The sequence below is a fragment of the Trachinotus anak genome, unplaced genomic scaffold (assembly GCF_046630095.1).
Source record: "Trachinotus anak isolate AG129_WGS33_773 ecotype Australia unplaced genomic scaffold, CSIRO_AGI_Tana_v1 ptg000028l, whole genome shotgun sequence".
NCBI lineage: Eukaryota > Metazoa > Chordata > Actinopteri > Carangiformes > Carangidae > Trachinotus > Trachinotus anak.
This window is the reverse complement of record NW_027273879.1, coordinates 4,831,458-4,853,503: the sequence shown is the minus strand read 5'-3', so window position 1 is coordinate 4,853,503 and position 22,046 is coordinate 4,831,458. Positions and strand designations below refer to the sequence as shown.

General features: G+C 42.4%; 1 protein-coding gene across 14 annotated transcripts in view; it reads left to right on the top strand.

The window, feature by feature from the left end:
• The window catches only part of rapgef1b (Rap guanine nucleotide exchange factor (GEF) 1b), a 200,089-nt gene that overhangs the window by 136,819 nt on the left and 41,224 nt on the right, over positions 1-22,046 (top strand). For 9 of the 14 annotated variants that reach the window (XM_071466909.1, XM_071466907.1, XM_071466904.1 and 6 more), the window contains exon 1: positions 20,629-20,902. The exons of 1 other annotated variant lie outside the window; for it this stretch is intronic. In XM_071466909.1, coding sequence (XP_071323010.1) covers positions 20,875-20,902 — 28 coding nt within the window. In that variant the 5' untranslated portion in view covers positions 20,629-20,874. Of the gene's footprint in view, positions 1-20,620; positions 20,903-22,046 lie in introns of those variants that run through there. 4 more of the 14 variants (XM_071466915.1, XM_071466914.1, XM_071466912.1 and 1 more) reach the window with 2 other exon arrangements.

Sequence of the window (22,046 nt, the reverse complement as noted above, 5' to 3'; positions counted from 1 at the left end):
GTGACACAACTACTCACTGTCCACGAGCCCAAACCCATTCAGCTGAGATGCTACTTCTCTGCGTGTCAGTCATTTTCTCGCTCCATTTGACAGCGCAGACAAGTGACTCATATAATAAGAGTGGTGCTCTCCATTAGTGCCAGTCAGTTTGTGCTGTTTAAGTCCTTACAGTGCTCTCCTCCAGGGCAGAGCTGGATAACACGCTTGAGCAGTGGCCCAATCACTGTGATCACCTGTGACAAACCGCACCAAGGCCCAATCAATACACTACTCTCCCGAGGGCCAAGGAATTAATGTAACTCTGCTGCCCTGCACGCTTTTGTGTGTCTGTTTATTGCTACACACATACATCTCCAAATACACTGACAATATTTAATAAAAAATAAAAAATAAATAAAAAATTAACAATAACCTGTCAAATGTGATTAGGATAAAAAAAAGAGGAAGAAATGTTTTTATATATCTTACCTGGAAGACAAATCAGAGAGGAAGAAAGAAAAACAGCAAAAATTTAAAGAATGAATGGGAAATGAGGATTTGAGTAAAAAGGGAAGAAAGCTAAAAAAATAAAAATAAAAATAGAAAAAGTTACAGAAACACAAATGAAAGCAGCGTGTGGGAGATTTGGTACAGGCAAGGGGGAAAAGCAGAGCTCAGACGGTGACTCCTAAGGGAGAGTATTCACAGCTATATTAATATAACACGGGGGGGTAGTTAGAGAAGCTTTGTTTGTCTTGGGCTAAATTAACACCCCCTTACCATCATAATAGTCATGTCATTACAGGGGGAGGGTGAAGAGCCTGAAGAGTGTTTATGTCAATGTTTTTCCTCCCACTTAATGAGCTGGGTTTACTCCCTGCAAATAAATGAGCAGATGAGACTATAGACTTGTTAGTGAGGGAGAGTTTGAGGCTTCTTTCACTCTGTCATTGCTTTGGTTTCCTCGTAAGTTTCAGCCTCACAGCCACAAATACACACACACACACGCATATGTACACAGTGTACTGGATGTCCAGCTGCTCGGTGTCTTCATTAATCTGTTGTGAGCTGTGTTTTTTCTTTTACTTGTGTGCAGCATTTTATTGCTGCTCTTTGTTCCTCGTCTTTCTCTCCGTCTCCTCTTCCTCCACCTTCCTCCTGGCTCATGTTGAACCTCCTGCTGCGGTTGCCTCCAAACACGGTCCACCCACCGCCACTACCCCCATGCCTGCGAGAGTTTGTCCCTCATTATCGGTCCTTACTGCACCCCAACCAACCTTCCCACCCAGCGTGGTGTCCATAGCTTCAGTACAGTATTGTCTCATTATCTCTGCAGACACCAGAGAGGCAGGGCATTATGGGACATCAGACACTCCCCCTCGGTTAGAGGGCTGGGGGTAACTGACAGAGCTGACAGGTGATTAAGACAGGCCAAAGGTTTTATCTGCCTGTATCAATGCAGCCATACTAGCTGCTGAATGCTGTTGCTTGTGCATCCTGGTTCATATATTTGTCCCGAGCAACCTTCATCAGTTTACTGTTAGAGTCTAAAATGAGAGAGCAGTCAAAATAAATATAAAAGATATTTATTTCTTCATCTTTTGTGTGCTCATGTCACGTTTGCTCTTACTCATTTCTGTCATTTCTGTTTGTTTCAAAACTCCACCTTTGACAGAAGTTGCTGTCCAACATTGTTTTCACACTGGTCAAATATTTTCAAACAACAACCAAGGAATGAAGAAAAAAGTTCCAAGTTAAAGGTCCCATATTTTACACTGTTCCAGTGTTTTATGTGAAGTTTTGATATCCATTAAAAAAAACATCTCACCAATGAAATAAAATACAGAAGATTTCAGGGAAATACTCAGAGAAACCAAATCCTGCACGGCTGGACAGTGGGTTCGGGTTCAAGCTTGGGGCATGGCTGAGAGCGGTGACTGTTTTGTTGTGACATCACAAAGTTACAGAAGTCTTGACGGCTTGTTTTAAGCCTCAGTTTATGAATATAAGCTGTGTGCATGTCAGCTGAGCGCTTTGATACTTTCACAGTATTAATACAGAACCTAGACCTGCTTTATAATCAAAAAAGACTTGGAAACCTTTAACATGAGGAAACGCTGACTTGACCTTGCTTTGATCAAATCTGTGCTGTTAAATGAAAGCCAATGTCAGGAGCAGATTAATCATAAAACTGGATTCATGTTGGCTTTTGACATCCATGACACTAAATGAATTGATCAGGTTGGTATCATATTAACAGATGGTGCTGAGGTGACACCAAGAAGCAATGTAACAGTGAGGTTTGCTGAGATGAAATCATCCACATTATGTAATTCAATTTTGTAATAATGAGCTGTGGTTATTGAGCATGATAAGCAGTTTGTGCCAGATCATGTTAACTTGTTTAAATTCTGTCTTTCCCCTCTTCTGTACCACCTACAAGCTGTTCCAAGCATGCTGTAAGACCAAATTATCTAAAGAAAATTGTGTAGAGGCAGGTTTGTCATAAATAAATCATCGCTCCGTCCTCTTGATGTATGAGTTTAAATGCACTTGGCTCTCCATCTCCTCCTTGAGTCATCTCTTCAAATTCCTTCTGTCTTCCCAGAGCTCCAAAAAGCAACACGTAACGTCCGTGTAACTGTTGGGCCTGTTTTCTTGGTTTCGGGATGGGGGTGGCGTGGCAGAGGAGCGGGGTTGGCGAGGACACAGTGCTGAGAAGAAGGAGGAAGGAGGAGGAGGGAAGGGGGGTGGGGGGGTGGGGGGGTTGTCTGTCCTAGGAGACAGATGGCGCGGGGGGCTGGTCCATGATGGGCTGGTGCTGGACGGGCTCCATGTGCTGTAGTGGGTAACTGGGGCCCAGGGTGGAACGTAGGCGGCACTCTGATCCTCAGCGCCACAGTATTCCTCAGGCACAGGAGTCCACTTCCCCCGCCCATCTGTTCCTTCCATCGCAGCTATGGCAAACGCTCCTGTACACATTTGCACACACACTAAAATATACACAGGCAAGCATACACATACATACGTCAGACACTCCCCCCTGCTAATATGCAGCTTTGGGTTCAGTTACAGTGCACCAGCAGCTCTTCCCCCAACATTCCTCCTCCCCAATCTTACAAAATTAGCCTCCAGGTTTGACTAGATCCCACCAGCTTCCGCTCTCATTTCATGTCATGCTGACTGTATCTGTTACTGAAATGCTTAAGCTCTCCTGCTCAACCGTTTGTGTAATCCTACATAGTTTTAGACTACACCCACACATGTTGTACCGATGACCGCACCTTTGCTATAAAGTAATCTGGGCACCAGGGATTTAATTGCTCTACTGTCACCTGTGGGGGTACAAGGGGCAGAGGAGAGCAGGTACATCCACAGACTGGGAGAGAGAAGCCAGATGGGAAAAAAAAAAAAAAACTGGCACGGTTGTAAAAAACAGAAAAACATGTTGCCACAAAGTCTGTAATGTATGCCGGAGGATGATGTGTTTCTGTGACTGATGCATGTCCCCGCAGAATTTTTTTTTCTCAAATAATAAATGTTTTCATAATTAGGCTGTTAATAAACGTGCTAACACATGTGCAACACCCAGAGCGATAATGATGTGAATGTGAAGGTGACATCAGAGTCACGGTCCAAAGCCTGTTGGTGAGTCAAGGTCAGATGGAGGCAGTGTACAAGATGTTTTGTTTTTTTTTCGCAACCTGCAATTCTTGTGATCATCAGATGTTACACAATTTTTTCGAAACGTTTTTATCAATGCTCCGAGATGAAAAATGTGTAATGTAGTCTTTTTGTCTTCCTGTGATTCTTCCTATTCCACATTGCACTGTGTGGACAGCAGAGAAACACACAGCTGTGGGAGGAAACAGGAACAGCTGGTTGTTATCCGCACACAATCACAAGAAAAATGCAAACTCCAAACAGAAAGAACCAAGAATCCAAGTTAAATTTTGCTGTGAAGTGACACTGCTGTGACCCCGAGACCACTAATGCAACTACAAATATTACAAACTCCTTATTTGAGCTTTCATACAGGACGAAAACCACACCTGAACTCCATCTATGCCACCAGTTACCTCCTTTATGCGTGCATAAATCTGCTCTTCCTGTTTCCCCCTTGGCTCTTTTCTCCTTCAGCACAAAAGGAAGCTGAGACATAAAAGTGACACTATGTGAGTTTTGTTAAACAGCAGCCACTGTAGCCACAAGTGGCAGTTATGTAATAATGGCACATTGAATTCATCATTTCTTAAGGTTACCTTGAGTCTGTTGCTTTAAAGACATCATTATCATCATAAGGAAACTTAATGGCGAATGAGTGGAATGAGACCACAAGCCAGAAACAACAAACATGTTTCCTATGGCAACAGTCTCCTAAAAATGATGTTTCTATACCACAAATACTTTAAAATATACAAAGGGAAAAAAACTTTTTCTGTGGGTATATGTTGTTAGGGTTAAGGTTAGGATACTGAAAACATATCACATATTTTTTTTAAAAATTCACAAACAACTTATTTGTTTTCTAAACAATCCTCTAGTACAACATCCACTGTGTCTATAGCATTATTAAACTTTTTTTTATGATTATGTTTAGGCACTCACAGCATGTCTTTACAGAAAGCTATTTGTTCTTTTAAAAGTTGCACAGCATAGCCTAAAGCACACAAGACTGCAAGAGACCTTGTCTTTATTATTTAAAATAAATGAACAATTAGCTACAAATTTTAAGCCAGTTTTTAGTAACCTTGTATTTCTGTTCAGGTATTCATATGTAAACCACGGCACTTAGGAAGGAAACACTTTAAAAGTCATTACAAATTAGGTCTTTTTCTTTTTACACATCTAACACATGAACAACATATATGGCATTCCACAGAGCGCCGAGCCTTACATGCTTTTTTTAGCACGAGGCCCTTAGCCAGCTGTCTGAATGCCAGTTAGGGAAACATTAGACCTTAAATATTAATGCAGTAATATGGCATTGTTGGAATGCTTACTGGGCTGTGGGCTCCAGGCCTGCTGGGTTATTTGTCACACTCCAGAAAGCTCACAGCAGCCAGAGAAGAAACCTCCATGAAAGGGCGAGAGCTTACACGGCGCAGAGCGCAGCCTCTTCAGCCAATAAGAAAAAAATAAAATAAATGCGCCACCTTTTATTAATAGAGCATTGGAGTCATGTTGCTTTATTGTTGTTGCTCTTTTTGTATGATTTGTTTACCCAGAGATAAGCCTCTAATTCTCTCTTTCGTCTGCAGAAGGTTCCTAGATTAACACCACATTAGTTCATACTTCATAGCTGTTTTGTCTAAGTACTGAATTCATCCAAAACCCCTATTCAGTCAGAATCTAATTGAGATTTGCACAATCAAAAGCAGGTACAAAATAGATTAGGCTCAGTAGTCAAAGCAGCCCTCCCCTCCTCTTTCCCTCTCTGTGTGAATCTTCCAGCAACAGATGGCCGATGGAGAAATCAGCAACACATTTATTTTCTATGTCCTTTATTTTAACTAAAATGTGTCATAATTGGATGACTACCCGGACACACATATTTTAGTATATATTGATTCTGTTCCAGTGGAGATATTTTCATCTTACATCATCCAATGAACTGAATATGTCTGCCTTTGGGAATAAGTCGCTTTACACTTTTTTAAGATTTAGTTTTTGTGTAAACAAAAAATATGCAAACGTGCATAAAATGCGATGCATAATCACCACGCGCACACACACACACACACACACACACACACACACACACACACACACACACACACACACACACACACAAATAGCACAAGCAGCCTCAGTGCTCTGTGCTTTACTGCTTGTAATGTATTAGGTTAACCTTGGAGACACCCTGTGGTGCTTTAGCTTGGGCTGCCAACGATGCCATAAACTCTGCAATGAATGAGAAGATGAGAGAACAGGAGGAAGAGAAGATGTGCTCACAACTAGAGTTTAACTTCAGAGAGAGAGTGAGATCATTTTTTTGGCATATGTGTGTGTGTGAGCAGGTGTTCATGTGTGTATTTCTGTCGGCGCGGGGAGGTTATGATGAAGCTCGACATGTGCCTAATTGGATATGTAAAGAAATGCAAATATAAAATCAGGGATAGGATTCTGGCGCAAGGCTTGCGGCGGAAAAAGTAGGGCTGTGGGTAGCGTGGAAAGGTCGGGGCACGCGGGGAGGTGGGGGTGGGTAAGAGGGCACATGTGGTGAGAGAGGGTCAATGATGTGAATTCCATCGATCGCAGGCTTCCTGACAAGTGTTCAGTGATTTCCTGTCCCTGGCAGAAATATTGTGCTTGTTAATCCATTTGAGTCAGAGCAGCAAGGGGGCTCAGTGAAAGAGGCAGAGAATCTGTGTGTTTTTGCTTGTGTGTGTGTGTGTGTGTGTGTGTGTGTGTGTGTGTGTGTGTGTGCGCTGCCGCTGCTGCTGCTTGGAAATGGTGGAGTGGTCAACGCAAACAGGATGCTAATGAGCCTGCACTAATCAATGTGTGCTTAATCAGCTATTCAGCTCTGAGTGGCCAAGGGAAGGATGGAGGAGTGGAGCGGAGGGAGCGGCGTTGGGAGGAGTTCATGAGAAAGTGCAGGCCCAACCTCTGATTCACTCCCTTTGTTGAGAACATCAGTTCTCAGGAACTCCTCAGTGAATGCAGAATCACTTTCCTTCAGACAGTGGAGCAGCCGGTGTGCTGCTGGGTTTCTGAATGAGCAGAGCTGCTGTTTCACTTCTCTGGAAAATAACCTAATGTTATGCAGTGTAAAAGATGGTGACGTCATGATTTGTCACTGTGGAAAGCACGGATTTGAAATATTATCTAACATATCAAAGGAGGCTCCTCGACAAACACCACACGTTTCTTGTCTTGATGAGAAATTATCAGAATTATGCAATTGCCTGTCTTTATATTATGTAACTTTGGGCTGTTGACAGTCATGAGAGAAAATCCTTGGTTGTCAGTCCAACATAGCGCCACCATTCAATTTTGAGCTTTGGCAGCTATAGACACTGCTCAAAATTCAGACAGTGTCAGAAATTTAGGATCAAGTTGTCACAGTGTGACAGGAAATGATGCAGAATACATCAGCCAATTTTTAAATGCCATTTTGAATAAAAATTTTGAAAAAAAAAAAAAGCCCACACACTTTTCCTTACCCACAACCAGGTCCACAGTCTCCTTCTCCTCCTCTTCTCTTGTGGTTTTTCAATGCACAGAAGTGTCTGCACTGTCAACAGTTATTATTATTGTTTTTGTTGCCTTTTCAAAACCAAAGAGTGGCACAGATGGATGGCGTGCTGAGAGGCGCTTCTGCATGCAGCCATTCACCAGCCATTCACTGTGGCATGCATCCCTCAAGCTGATATCGTACACAGATTGCTGATTTACCAATTCCCATTATAACAATCAATTCTTCCTTTAGCCAAACTACTTTAGCACTTATTGACTATTCACTAAGCCCTACACTCCTTAGATACATTTGTTAGCCTCTAAAGCTTTCCTTTCTCACACAGCACGTGTGCAGTCAACAGTTCTACAAGTGGCAGATTCACTTCTTAGTTGAGCTAAACTTAGCTCCGAGTTGATTGAAAATGCTGCTCAGCTCACAAACCTTTCACATTTTCAAACACTGCTTCTTCACTTTTGGTTACAAGAGAAAGGGCCTGTAACACGAGGACTAACCTGTCTACACTTTACCAACACAAAACTTCCCCAAATCCCTCGACATGTCGTGAAATCCAAAGCTTGACAGGCCTGCTGTGCCTAGTTACAGTCAATAAGCTGTATGACTGTGTATGTTTGGACTGTGGAGGATCAATTGCACAGATTAGAAGCTTGGTGTTGTTTTGTACAATTAAGCACTTGTTCATAAATAATTGTTCTAATGATCATTAATTTACTTTATAAGGTTGTTTAACACCTACGCTACTTGTCAAAATCAGTTTTCATGTTCTTCATAAAGAATTAATAGCATAGGATATAATGCTATAATGATATTATATAATCTTGTTAGTAAACTTCCATTTAACCCTTTCCCATAGGACATTTTCTCAGCTTTTTTTTTTCTTCTTTTTTCAACATGTTGGTTTCAAGAGTTATGCATTAATCCTGTTCTTTACCCACTCAGAAAAAGGCCACAACTCAATCAGTCTCCCGTCCTCAGGAGCGGCGGCCTTTAAAAAATGACTCCATACCCTGAGTTGACAGCCCAAAGATGGGAAGAGAGGAATTAATCTCACAGAAAGACCCAGAATAAAAAAAAAAAAAAAAAAAAAAAGTGGGGGGTGGGGTGGGGTGGGGTGGGGGGGCATAAACTAAAAAAGAAGGTTGGGGAGGGTGTGGAAACAAGCTGTGTGTTTGCCGAATGTGCGTGCAGCTGGGGTCTGCTCCCAAATTGTACACAAATTCTGCAGCACACGGTGTATACGCACACATGCGCACACCCACACATACGTTATGTGTGAAGAGGAGAGGTGGGAGGGAGAGGGAGCAGGGATCAATCCACATTATGGTCTAATCTGTATCGCCTTGGGCTGCTGCAGACGCAGGGTTTTGGGGGACTTTATGAAGTGTTGTCAACATGTTGTGTTTCCAACTGGAGCCGGCCCAGGAAAATAAGGCCACTGCATTTGGTTGTTAATATTCTATAACAGCACGGGTCAGCGTAGACACTCAAATTGTGGTGTCTACTTCCAAACAGTTAACAAAAGGACACATTAGTGCACTACCTTGACTTGGCTACCCAAATAGGATGTGACCTGAAAGTAGCAAACAGCTGTAGCAGGAAGCTGCGGTAAAGTAGTGAGAAGTGGGTAAGTGGAGAAAGACATTTTTTAAAAAAGTGTTGATTGCTGGCGGCAGTCCATATCAATGCTCTCATGGAGTGTGTTAGTGAGTTTGCGTTGGTGTGTGAACTGTATCGGAATTTGGACGGCGAACAGAGGCAGATAGGGAGGCAGATTGAGGAGAGATAAATGGAAAGAAAGATAGATCGCAAAGGACCATGCCAGAATCTCAAGCCTTGGAAGGACGGCGTCTCTCTGAGGCCATCCATTGTGAATCAGGACTGCCAGTAAATTTATAACATCACAGCATACAACACTCCTCATTCTATTTCATTGCTCCTCTTGATCATGGCGACCATTCATCCTGTGTGACAGCTGCGTGAACATGGTGATGTCCAATTGATTTACTGTTCTGAAAAAACCACACATTAACATGCCTAGCAATTGTCACATACTAAATCCGTGACTGTAATTTGAATGGCTCAAGTTTGATGTTGTGTCAACCCCCCCCCCCCAAACCTCCACCTCCACCTAATCTATCTATGTATCTATTCGGGGTAAATGAGCAATGGCTCTCATTTGAGCCGGAAAGCCGAGCTGTCATTAGTCTGTCTCCAAATACACCCACCAGCTCTAATGATGCAAAAACATGCCTGGCTATGCCTGAGCACGAGTCGTTTGAAGAATATGAAAAAAAAATGAAATAAAAAGATTTGAAGAAAGATGGATCTAGCAACGTGTATGTCTTCAGGTGGAGGTAGTATTTCACAGCAGAGAGATAGGGAGGATGGTGGGGTCTTTTCATAGAGTGGTGATGTGTGTGTGTGTGTGTGTGTGTGCGTGTGTGCCTGTGTTTCAGTTTTATTTTCATTTTAAAGAGAAATGGGCTTTTAACATGCAACTCAGAATCTGTCTGTCTGTCAACCACTCTTTGATGTCCTGCTGCTTCTGTAGCCTTTGAGAGGGGCCTGGGTATCATTAAGCACTTCCAATGAGTCCCACGTAGAAAGATGACTCGATCCCTAAAGTTTTTCATCATCAATAGAAAGGAGTCTGCCTCTCCTTTAACTGGGAACTTCAGTCAACTTTAATTCATTTATTTGTCCATAAATAACCTGCCTGTGATTAGCCAAATCATATTCTTTTTAGCATTGTAAGAAATTCTACCGCTGCCCTCTGTTCATCACAGTAATGAAGCAGCTATAATGATGTGCAGGTATCTATACGTCTGTGTGACTGATATGAGGTTAATATGTGCAGAGCTAATATATGCCTGTCAACAGTAAAGGAGAGCATGTGTGCCGCGTGCTGAATTTGAATGAGGGGGGAAGACATTAAATATTCTTTTTGATTGCATATCCAGCTGCATATTCTCACAGAGGAATTCTGCTTTTAACTGAATGTGCTGTACACAAGCACTTTGCAGTTTAACAAATATTTTTCCCCTGGCAATGTCTCAGCCCACCGGTGGTTTAGTACTTAATCCTTCCCAACAAATCCAACTACTAGACTCACCCAGGGGTGGGTGGGGAGCTGCCATCTCTACAAAGGGAATTATTGACATTATTAAGCCATCTGTTTACAGTAGAAAAAGTATTTTGTATCATAAACAAATGTATGGTTTCAATCCCTGTAAGCCTTCTGTAGGCTATAACTTAGCTCATAATGATGAAAGTGACCTTGCTCAGGAGAGTTGGGTGGGTGGGCAGGTTTTACTAATGCAGCGGGGGAATACTTCAGGGAATACTAATGTTAGTTGAGGCAACATCTTAGGCCTGCTTATAGCAGTTCTTACCCCAGGTCTCCCCTAGAATCAAGGGTCCTTTTGAAAAACCCCGTCTTCTCATCTCTGGCTCTGTTCTGAAAGCTCATTAGGACCAGAGATCAAAGAGTGGGGCAGTCGGCCTGTGAACTGGACACTGTGGGCTATTTCCATCTATTTATCACTCATACAGCTATTTTGGCTCTCACTGGAGGTGATTCGCATCCAGATCGCACCACAACTTTCCTCTGTAATCATGCCATTTTGGTGACATCCATCAGCAGCCGTGCAGTGAGAGTTCTCCAAACCGAATGCCTCCTTCCAGCAAATGCTGGCCTGCACATGAAAAGCTTACTCACAAGCATGAGGAACAAACGGCTTTAACCTCGTCCATATTAGACTAAAATGTAGACGCTGTGCTGTTTTACAATGTATTTTACAATTAAAAAGATGCTGAAGTGCTTTGTGTCATATACACAGAAACATACTGTATTGTTTCAGATATTACCAAATGTTGAAATGGCATGCCCTGTGTATCTAAGAGATTAATGTGTCCACTTGCTTTTATTGTGAAGCTACATTATGCAACATTTGTGACATTTAAATACCGGTAAATTTTCTTAAAAGATATAAGAGATTTTGGAGGAAAGTCAAACAGACAGAAAGCACTTAGTGACATAGTGAGCAATATAGTGATAGCTCATCATAGCTCATCTTTTTTTTTTTGTCTTCAAAGAGCACTTGATTTAAATTGCACTTCATAAAGTTGGGGAACTTGCAGAAGGGATTTAATGGTCAAAACTGAAGCAGTCATAGTATACGCTTCAGTCCTACTATGTGTCAAGCTCCAAAAATACTGGATAATACACTTACTGTACTATAATGCAACTAGATAATCTCTTCATCCGCCTGGAAATGTATTTCAAACGTAACACAGCCACTTTTCAACAAAGATTTAGTGTTAAAAATGTGTTATCTCTCCAAAACATAACTGATAACTAATGAACTCAATCTGACATAAACATGCTTTTCACCTGTAGCAGCTTGGCGGATGATGGTCACCAGGCTTCAGCCTTGATCAGCTGAGGATGAAGAGGACAGGATGAACAATGCACTTCCTGCCTCAACCTTCTCCCTGCTTTTACAGTCTAGAGACAAACACACCTGCAAATGCACATGGACTTAAACACACATGCTCATTCACCTCGCATGAATGAATGACCTCAAACAGCCCAGAGCAGGTGACGAACAGGACGAGCAAGCCATCTGCCCGTCTGCAGTTATAGTTGTTTGATGATGACATTGTGCATCCAAGTCAAACAATGCGGTGAAGATAGGTGAGCTGTAGATCCCATTCACTTCTCCCTCGATTCACGGACTTGGGAACACGTGGAAATGCAGTATTTATAATCTTTAAAACCTTTAGTGTCCATAACACAGAAGACAAGAGGAGAAGTGTGAGAAAATACACAAAGCAGGAGACTAAGGGAGCTAGTCTATGATGGATGAGCCATAAGGGACAGTGTGTGACAGACAGCGTCACGGTGTAGTGACCTCTCTACACATATTATACATTATACATGACACACCTGCACTCCACATGCACATACAGCCTTTCTACTCCTACACGTCCCCTCGTTCGTGTCATAAACATACCAGAACAGTGCAGTGACCCGTTCCCTGGAGCAAGCGTTTCTGCTCTCACAAGCTGTCCAAACATTTCTGCCTTTGAAAGCCTGTCTCAGTCTTTTCTGCCTTCACATGGTACCTGGCTTCTTTTAAAAGCAACACTCTAACTACTGATTTATACTTCTGAGAGACTGAGACTGAGTGGGAGAGGGAAGGGAGAGGAAAAGGGAGTGTAGACAGTATGTGTCTATCTGATTTGGTGTGTTTTGTGTGCATCAGCCGCTTGTGTGCTTTGCTGCAGGAGAGCGGGATGTTTCATTCCAGGGTTTGTTTCTTGCCAATTAAACAGGCACTAATATCCATCACAATGCCTGAGCCGAGGGGCTCTGGGGTTCCAGGTTGCTATCTTTGCAGTGTGCAGAGCAAACTAGGTTACTCTGTCTACACATCAGAACTAAAGCAGCTCCAACAACCCAATGGCTGGAGCTCAACAGATGTAGATTCCTTCGCTAAATCAGCTCCTGGAAAGTTGTCAACACAGCTCTGCCAGAACTGCTGCTTCTTTTTTTCTTGTCTGTTATAGTTGACTTTTTTCTCTTTGCCTCGGTGTTTAGTGTTTGCTGACTGACTGTGGGAGAGATAATGAGGAGAGTGTTTTTTTCTTTTTTGTCCCCACTACCAATGTCCTCCTTTTACACTGCCACACACGGTCGTACTTCATACAATTACTGTACTGTATGTTTGTGTAGTGAATGTGTCGATGTGTATGAATATGTGTGAGTGTGTATATGTACATGGGGTAGGGCTCTTTAGCTGCTAAATGCTTCACTTTGTTCACTGTCTAACCACCAGCTTTGTCTTGGGCAGGTAGTGTGCAGTTGGTTTATCAAAGCTTTTTCACTAAAAGCCGCTGCCCGCTGCTGCTGCTGGAAACAAAGTCGATGAAAGCGGTGAACAATAAAGTTGTGGGCAGTAAAACCAAAAAGAGGAGAGATGCTCAAAGGCTCAGTAGAGCTACAGGGAACTGCAGAGTTGGGTGATACTCCTCTGTGGGTTGTTCACTAGAAGCGACACCTTTCACATTACAATAGGGCTATCCTATTGCAATTATTTTGGCAGATATTGTGATTCTGATATGAGTTAAGATTTCAGTTGGACATTTTTGCATTTCATTTTCACTAAAAAAATTCCTTTACGTCAGGAGAATATGGTTTGTATGGTGGGGCTTCTCTGTAGCACCACAACCCGCAGCTCCTGCGATTTGGATATTGTACTTGGCCATATTGTGCTTTCAATGATATTTTGATTAGTTGTTCAGCCCCACATTACAGTATTAATTTCACTAATTGTTCATATGATATAAAAAAACATATATGTTATAGTACAGGCCTACATATATAAAGTAAATACACATACAAGTACAAACTACATAAACATATAAACAGGAATAAATCATACAGAAAGGGGCATAAGTGCAAATAACAAACATGGACAGTATTAATGGAATATAAAAATGAAAAGTGAGAAAATGAATCTGTTTTCCTGCGGTATGATGTTGTAAACACTTGGGTGTCCTGTGTAAAAACTGCCCATATTATCATCCTGCTTTTTCTAATTGAAATAAATCATATGTTAACATGCCTTTAGTGGGTGACTGACTTCCACACACGCTTAGAAATGATATATTACTCAGACTGACAAGGTTGAGCTGGAGGTTAGAGGAGGTCAAGTGAAAAGGTGATTTAACCTCTAGGAATCAATGACAGGAGAGAGTGACACTTTGACCTCACAGGTTTGATCCACAGCCACTGGTGCATTCTGTGTTTGTTCTCCCTCTGTTCATATGGGTTTCTTCTAGATACCCTGGCTTCTTCCCACAGCCCACAGACATACAATCAGGTGGATTAGAGATTCTAAATTTCCCACAGGAACGAATGGGAGTGTGTGTGTGTTTATCTGTCAATCTGTGTTAGCTCTGTGATAGACTGGCAACATGTCCTGGGCTTTCCCTGCCTTCTGCAGAGTGTGCACTGCTATAGGATCCGCTCCTTCCCCATTATTAGCCCGGAAAGAAATAAGCGAGGAAAGACAGCACTCCCTTTTTATCCTGAAAAACGAGATTTGAGTCTAAGTTATTGAGTGAAATGCGAGTGGTACACTTACAAGGAATAGGTGCATGCATATGTGTGTGTGTGTGTGTGTGTGTAGATAAGTAGGGCAGTTCTACATTAATAATGGCCTGTCACAACTTATTTTTTCAAGGAAAAGCGAACGATTAGATCCGACTTAAACTGTGTTCCACTTCTATACTATATACTAAAACAATTTTCAGTACGTACTGAACTTCATAGTATTTGTCAGTTAACGTTCGAGGAAATTCATGCACTTTACTGTTTTCTACTAACAATCATACAAGACCTGCGCCAACAAGCATCAGTCAATCACTGATTTTGGAACACTGCTGCCAATTTCAATTTTGGAAACTTCACAAAGAGAAAGCAAAATGTTTTTCCAAGCATTTAATACATATTTAACACTCACAGGGACCATTATCCAGCTGTGAGTAGCTCCTCCACCGTCAACTCGATGGAGGGCTGCAGGGATGACATATTTTTGTAGGCCAACCCGGAAGTTAGCAACACCCTGGTTCCCGCGGCTAAAAGCCAATGGGATTTTACCGATGGCTGAAGCCCAATAGGATCACCAGAAGTGAAAAGCTAATGTTAGGCTATAAATAAACTACACCACAACTAGCATGCTTATCTCTCCTACAAAAGCCTTCCCTCTAGTTAGTAATAGTTTGCAAGAGCACAGGCATGAACACAACAAGGCTAAAAGTGGACTGGTGAGTTTATCATTATTTTTATTGCAGCCACTTGTTAACAACCAGCCTTTTTTAAGACACGTAAAAGACTAAAAAACACATAGTTGGGGTATTTACTGACGTATATTATGTTGTAGAAAAAAAGGTGTTAACCACAGACCTTATTTCAGCTATCTTACCAAAAACCCATCAACTTCAGGACGTGGGAGCCAGAAGTGCAAATATCTGGACTAATTCCCAAGTTTTAGGACTCATTCCTGCAGCACCCGTGAATCAAGTGAATTCGGCATCCATGCTGATATGTTTGACTGTATTTTTAGCACTTTTCCAATGTGAAAGCATGACACTCAATACTCCAGTCCCAGGTAGAAATCATATGTATCATGGAATTGGCAAAGGAAAAAGCAAAAGAAATGTCCTGCTTTTATTTTCCATTGCAATACACATGTTGTACATTATACACAGACAAACTACAGAAAGTGGACATCAAAGAACTGTGAATTTGGTTTAAAATTAAAAAGTTTTATGCTGTATGACTGTTTAATCAGTGACTCAAATCTGTAATCACTGCATATAGGTTAAATAATGTGTGGGCTCTCACCTCTTTTACCCTACCCACAAACTTCATCTTAGTCCGTCCAAGTCTCTGTTAGGCAGCTTTAGCTTCGGGCTGTGCAATCCTAATTCAATTACTCACAGCCTTAATCACTGATCCTGTTAAATGACCCTTATGTGGATTGGAAGTTGGATAGCTATGCAGGCGAGCCATGTTGCAGGACTCTTCAGGCCAGCAGTACAGTAACCCCCTCACCCAGGAGCTGGCATGAACTTAAGTTTGACACCCCCGGACCAGACTGTCTCATTCCACACCTAGTTCATAATAACATGCTCCTGTCAAAACTGGGCTGAACCAGTGTGAATAGACAGTGACGCATCCTGGTCAACTGCCATAATCACTGCTAACACCTACCAGTACAACTGACCAGTATTACACACTGAAATAGTGTGATGAGTTGTGTGAAGAGGCAGTCGCCCAGAGGGTCGATTTTTCTCAGTGGGATTTGAAACACAAAAAAAATGGGTGCGTGATAAAATTTAAATGTTACTAAAACAGTAAATCTTAAGCATGGCCCCCCCCATGCATTACAGGGAAGTACCTAAAGACGGAGAGTGGTGGTATTAGACAAGATATGTGCAATAGAGAGTAATAGTGTCACTAAAGACCCTCAAAAACACAGTAAATGCCTCCGACCTGCTGAGCAGAATAAAGGAAAGGATGAACATTGACATTTAGCCCTGTTAAGTGGACAGTGGAGAGGAAGCGGAGGCTTACTGCTAAGATGATAATCTAATGAAGTGCAATTGTTCTCTGTGTCACTACATCACAGCATTGGCCTATACACTCCCGTGCTTTTTGTGCTTTTACACCCAGAGCCGTGAGCTCACCTCTCAGGTTGAGGGGGCGCCTGCAGACCCTTGGGACTCCAGCGGCTATTGGAGGTGGAGGAGTGAGAGAGGGAGTGGTCAGGCTCACTGAGCACCCCTGTGGTCAGGCTCCATTTCATGCTCTTTGGCCCTCTTTACCCTGGTCTCCGAGTTAAATGTCAATCAGGAGCACTGGAGGGACCGGCACAGCGGAGTGGAGGGTCCCACCACGAAGACAGGTCGACCCCGCCATTTGAAAGCACCATGAGAAATGGAAGAGAGGAGGGAGAGAGCAATAGAGCGGAGGGAGAGTTTAGGGAGTGAGACCTTCACTGTCATGGTGATAGGATGGAGCGATCTTGAAAGGCGAGCAGCTGTGCTTTCCAAAAGCCGGGGCCGCCGCCCTGTAGCGCTCCAAAGAGCAGCGCAACAATGCCTGTCTCAGCACATAAATAATTCCTACGTGTTAGAGTGTGTATGCGTCCACGAATGTGCACACACATTTACAATACGTGTGTGCTTCTTATATAAAGCCTACTGCATGTATACCTTCGGTTATATGTGTAAGAACTGTGTTAGTATACACTTTTCATTTTTTGTGTGTACTGGAAAGACTGTGTTGCTCTGTTTGTTTCTCGATGGTTCCTGTCAACGACCCCCCATCTAATTTTTCCGACCTTGTCAACATGTGCCTCCATGTGTTTGTTGGTGGCAGTGACGGAGTGATCTATTCTCATGCAGTATTGAGTAGGTTATGACCTAGACATCTTGTCCTCTTCGTCTAACACCTCCCCATCTTCAGTCTCCACTGACTTGTGTCTATAACCCCCACACTGATACCACTAGCCATCCATTTTAATTCCACCATGAAAAGCTCCCTTGAAAAACCACCCCATTGTATGTTAACAAAGAGGACCCAGATTGTTGTGGAGGTATTTTTTCCCCTCCTTCTCAGTTAAACGTATTCAGTCGTTTAAGCCACACTGATCCCTTCCCTCGTTCCCCAACTCTCAGATGTGAGACAGACAGAGGGGCCTGACCGCTGGCCAAGGTTAACAGAGCCTTAAACTGTGTTTGAGCTCTGCATCACACGCCCACCACCGCAGAGATCAAACGCTGTTCTTCTCCCAGCTCCCACTGACAACTCTCAGCTAACTAAACTGTCTCGCTTCTCCTCTCTGTGCCCTGTCTGCCGTGAACTGTATCCAGCCCACAGCAGACCTGATCCGACTCTGAGCCCAACTTCCCACTGTGAACCAGTACGCACCTTCCCACGTTCATTATACATTTCGATCCTGAATCTTTGAGCATGGGGATTGACTGATGTTTGGTTGCTGTTTTGATGACCTGTTTCACTGAAGCAGCTGTATGAAGCTGTTACAAAGTAAATGACAACTTGTTATTCATGTAAAGGTTTGCGTTGACTTTTCTTGTCAGCGTTGTCACAGTCTAATCTAAATTCCTGTATCAGCTCAACTTTGTTGTTTCTCATCAAGAAAACGGCAGTTTCATCATTGTAAAACAAGATTCTCTTACACTGAGCTAATCCCTCTCAAATTACATTTCATCAGCACTCCTACCACCTGCCCATACATTGATATGTACAGTATAAACCACTACAGGGTGCATAAAGCTTAGCTTCAGGGCAAAGAAATGATCAGCAGTTCATCAGCACCACTGTGTGGTGCTGAGTAGAATGGCAGCGTTTGGTTTGTACTGTGCTGTGCAGCCAACAGATAGCAGCAAAGAGCTATGCCCCATGATGGATGAGTGATTTGAATGACAAAATCAAAATTAACATGATGGATGTCAATCATTTGTCAGACTGAATGCTGTCACATGTGGGAGGCATCTGCAAGTACAAAATGTCTCATAGTTAACTATGTATATTTTCCGCCCCTCGTCCTTATAAGCGCTAACAAGCTGTTGCCTTTAATGACAGAGGGGTTCTCGCTGCTTTGTGAAGCCAATATTTTGAAGCCAAACCGTGTAAATGACCTTTGAGTTAGACAACTGCGAGGCTGATTCAAATTAGAGAGCTCATAGTTTGAATGTAGCCTGTCGAGGAAAAGCTAAGACAGGCACAGCAGACCTAGTCTGATTGTGCTGTGAGGCCTGTCCTGTCCTGACAAGTCAGCCTCTACTTAAGAGTTCATAGTCTTCCTTCTGTGACTTTATCATAGCCTCAGGGAAGGTATTCCACTCCTTCCACTCCCTCCCCTCCTCCACACAAACCCACACCCTCTTACTGGAGTACAAACACACACACACACACACACACAAACACACAGGGAGCACTTTGCACTTGTTGTATGGGTGGGGTTTCTGCTGTGCAAGCAAGAGCACAAGGGTGCAGGCATAATGACAGCCAGTGTAAATATGAACCCTTGACTCTGAAGGCCTCCATTTGATAACTGATTAAATGCAGTTGATGAAGAGGTAAGCTGCACAAACTATAAAGAAGCCTCCACGATATGTAATGAAGTCCTTGTCTCAGTATTTTAATACACGCCTGTGCTTTCGTGAGTGCTATGCAAGTGTACAAGCTGGCCCAGATCAGTCAGAGAATGTAGATCATTCTGTCAGTCAGATCAATTATTTATAAAAAGATGACAGGGCATGCTTGCTTTGTCTTGATATGCCAGAGACCTAATCTAGATGGTTGCTCCTTAATGGCTGGGATAATGTGCAGCACTAAGTAGGCAAAAGCTATAGTCAGCAGTTTACTGAAATCAGGGTTAAATCAGAAGTCATCCCTCCCCCTCTCTTCTGTCTCATTCCTTTAATTTTCCTGTCATAAGAACAAGGAGTAGTGGGGGAGTGGTAGATAGGAGGAAAAGTAAAAAACAGCCGGCTTGTTATGCATCCGGTAAGGGTTTCATTGTGCCCAACAGGGGGCTCTTTACTTCCATTTAAGATGCATATGGCTTGAATTCTTTGTAATTACTTGTCGGTCAAACCAAACTTCAAAATGAACCAATGTTTTTCCAGATGAGATATATTTTACATCAAAATGCTTTTATTTTTATGCTTTTTCAATCACAGTATTCAAGATGTTCACAATTGTAAAAAAAATGTGATGGGTTAATATCTAAACTACTGGGGGAGAACCTGCATATACTGGAAATCAAGATTAATTTATTAAGCAAATGCCTCAAAGGTCTCGTGCTGTCTCATCAGCGTAAGCAGTCAATGAGGAAATACTTTGACCTTGGAATGTGGATGCACAAAAGTAGACTAGCCTTGATGCTAATCTGTAGAAGGCACGGGAGAGCAGTGAAGGGCTTGGACCTTGCTCAAGAAAAACTGTATTGACTAAAACAATATTGTTAGAAAGAAGATGTAGTAGAGTGATTACACTGCCAGGAAGAAGCTACACTGTGTGCCAAGGTAGTTTTTGAGGATGAATAGTTCAACTGTGTGTGTGTAGATAGAAAGAAAAACTTCTAGTTGGAAAAATGTTGCAATATGGACGTTAGAGAGAAAGCCTAAGATACAGGATGTTGACAGCCGAGAACCTCAAGATGTGGCTGTGTGACATGGACTACAACTTTTAACTCAGTTATGTAACACCCCTTCAAGCTGTCCTACAATGGTTTTTGCTTGATTTATTTATTTATTGTAATTTATGTATTTCATCTATGTATTCATCATCAGTAGACTCTTTGTGAATACCTTTTTGATAGTTTTTGATAGAGTCTGCTTACTGGTGCTATCTTTGAAACAAGGCATGTATTTAGATATAGATGTATTACAAAAACAATAGATAAGGAGATATATAAATAAATTAGATGAATTTAAAAAAAAAATAATTGCGCACTAAATTAAATATATATAGAAAAAACACATAAATAAATAGAAGAAAATAACAAATAACAAAAAAAAGAATAGCACAATGATATAATATACTATAATACTTTTGTTTAATCCCAAAAGCTGTACAGTAAGGTTTAGGACAGTCTTTGGATGTTTAACAGAATGACTGTCCACTGAATATACTGTATGACTAATGTATGAATCATTTACACAAATTTACACATGACCCATCAAACAGACAGACATTCGGGTTTATTACAACTCTTTGACTTGAAATTCAAACACGCCCATCCCCTTGTTGACAGCTTGATATGACTAATTCCTCACACCAGGGGGCGCTGTTATACTGAGTGAAGGCTCCCTGCCCGAGTCTAGGTTCAAGACATTAACGTGTGTGTGTGTGTGTATGTGGTGGTGTGTGTGTATCCAGTGAAAATTACCCGGAGACGGACTGAGACAGTTTTTGACCGTACCAATGTGTGTGGCCTATAAATATATCACATTAAGCCCGGCGGAATCATCTCATGGACACAACAGCATATCGACAATGAGGGAATAATCGGAGGAGACACACGGCGAGGCTCGTCTGTAGCTAACGTTTTGTTGAACTGCGAGTGGGATCACAGCTGCTGGCTACGAAAATGTCGGGAAAAATAGAGAGCAAGCAAGGTAAGTCCTGCCCGGCTAGACCCAACCACACTGCTCCAGCTCGGGATACTGTATAACGGTATTCCTCACACGGGACTAGGAGGGTTCAAATTCGGGGTGTGTGGACAGATTTATGCGCTAAATGGGGCTCCACAAAACGAACATGTTCGGTGTAAATGGTGGTTTAATTGGGCCTTATGGATTGTTCTTTTCTCGGCTATCCAGTTAAAATAAAGCGTCGTCCGTATAAGCTAGCTGGTATTAGCTGGGGCAAATGGGTTTTCTGTGCCGTTTCAACCCCATGCTGACTAGAGATAGCTGCTTAACTGACCAGTAAACCATTAAACGTTGTTACTACTCCGGCAATTTGGCGAGATAGATGTCGTGGGCTAGCTAGCCCAGAAAATACCATAAAAATGTGCTGCCATTATACAGCTTACATGGCACTTCACCTCACCGGCATTTCACCGTTCACTCTCAGCGTAAATATACCATGGTTGTGATTGTTTGAAAACACCGCTATCGTATCTAAGAAAAAAAAAATAATAATCAGCTTTTTACTCGGAAAGAAACATTTGAAGACAAATAAATACATGTATGTATGGTGCTTGGGATAATTTTTTTTGTGTCGTGTTTTGGCCGTTTATAATATGGGTTTGTAACGGTTGTTAGCAGCTAAAGGTTAGCTTTTCAGTAGCTAGCCCCTAGCTGCGTTGTTACCTAGCAGTGCCCTGGAGTTGTGGTGCGTTCACGCCCAGGACCGCGGTGTGTATTTGTGTTGTGTTGATTTCAACGTTGTGCACGTGGCATTTTTTTCCCCCGTTCATTTTACCGGCAGCTTTAATAAAAGAGGAAATAAAGCACTACACACACACACAGAGAGAGAGAGAGAGAGAGCGCACCGAGTGTGAAGGGGGGAACAGGGTGGTCTCCGGTATGCCTTTGGAAGGAAACTTTATACCCGCCAGCTACACTTGCATCCCATTCCACCAGCTGTCTCCACCACATACAGTCCTGTCCGGTGATGCCTGCAGTAAACGGACACACACACACACACGGACACACACGGACACACAGCTCCCAGTAACAGGCGGGGAGGGAGTGTCATCCACCACTAGCTCAGTCATTCTTCATTGGCGTAAAAGTTTCCGATTCCTTTCGTGTC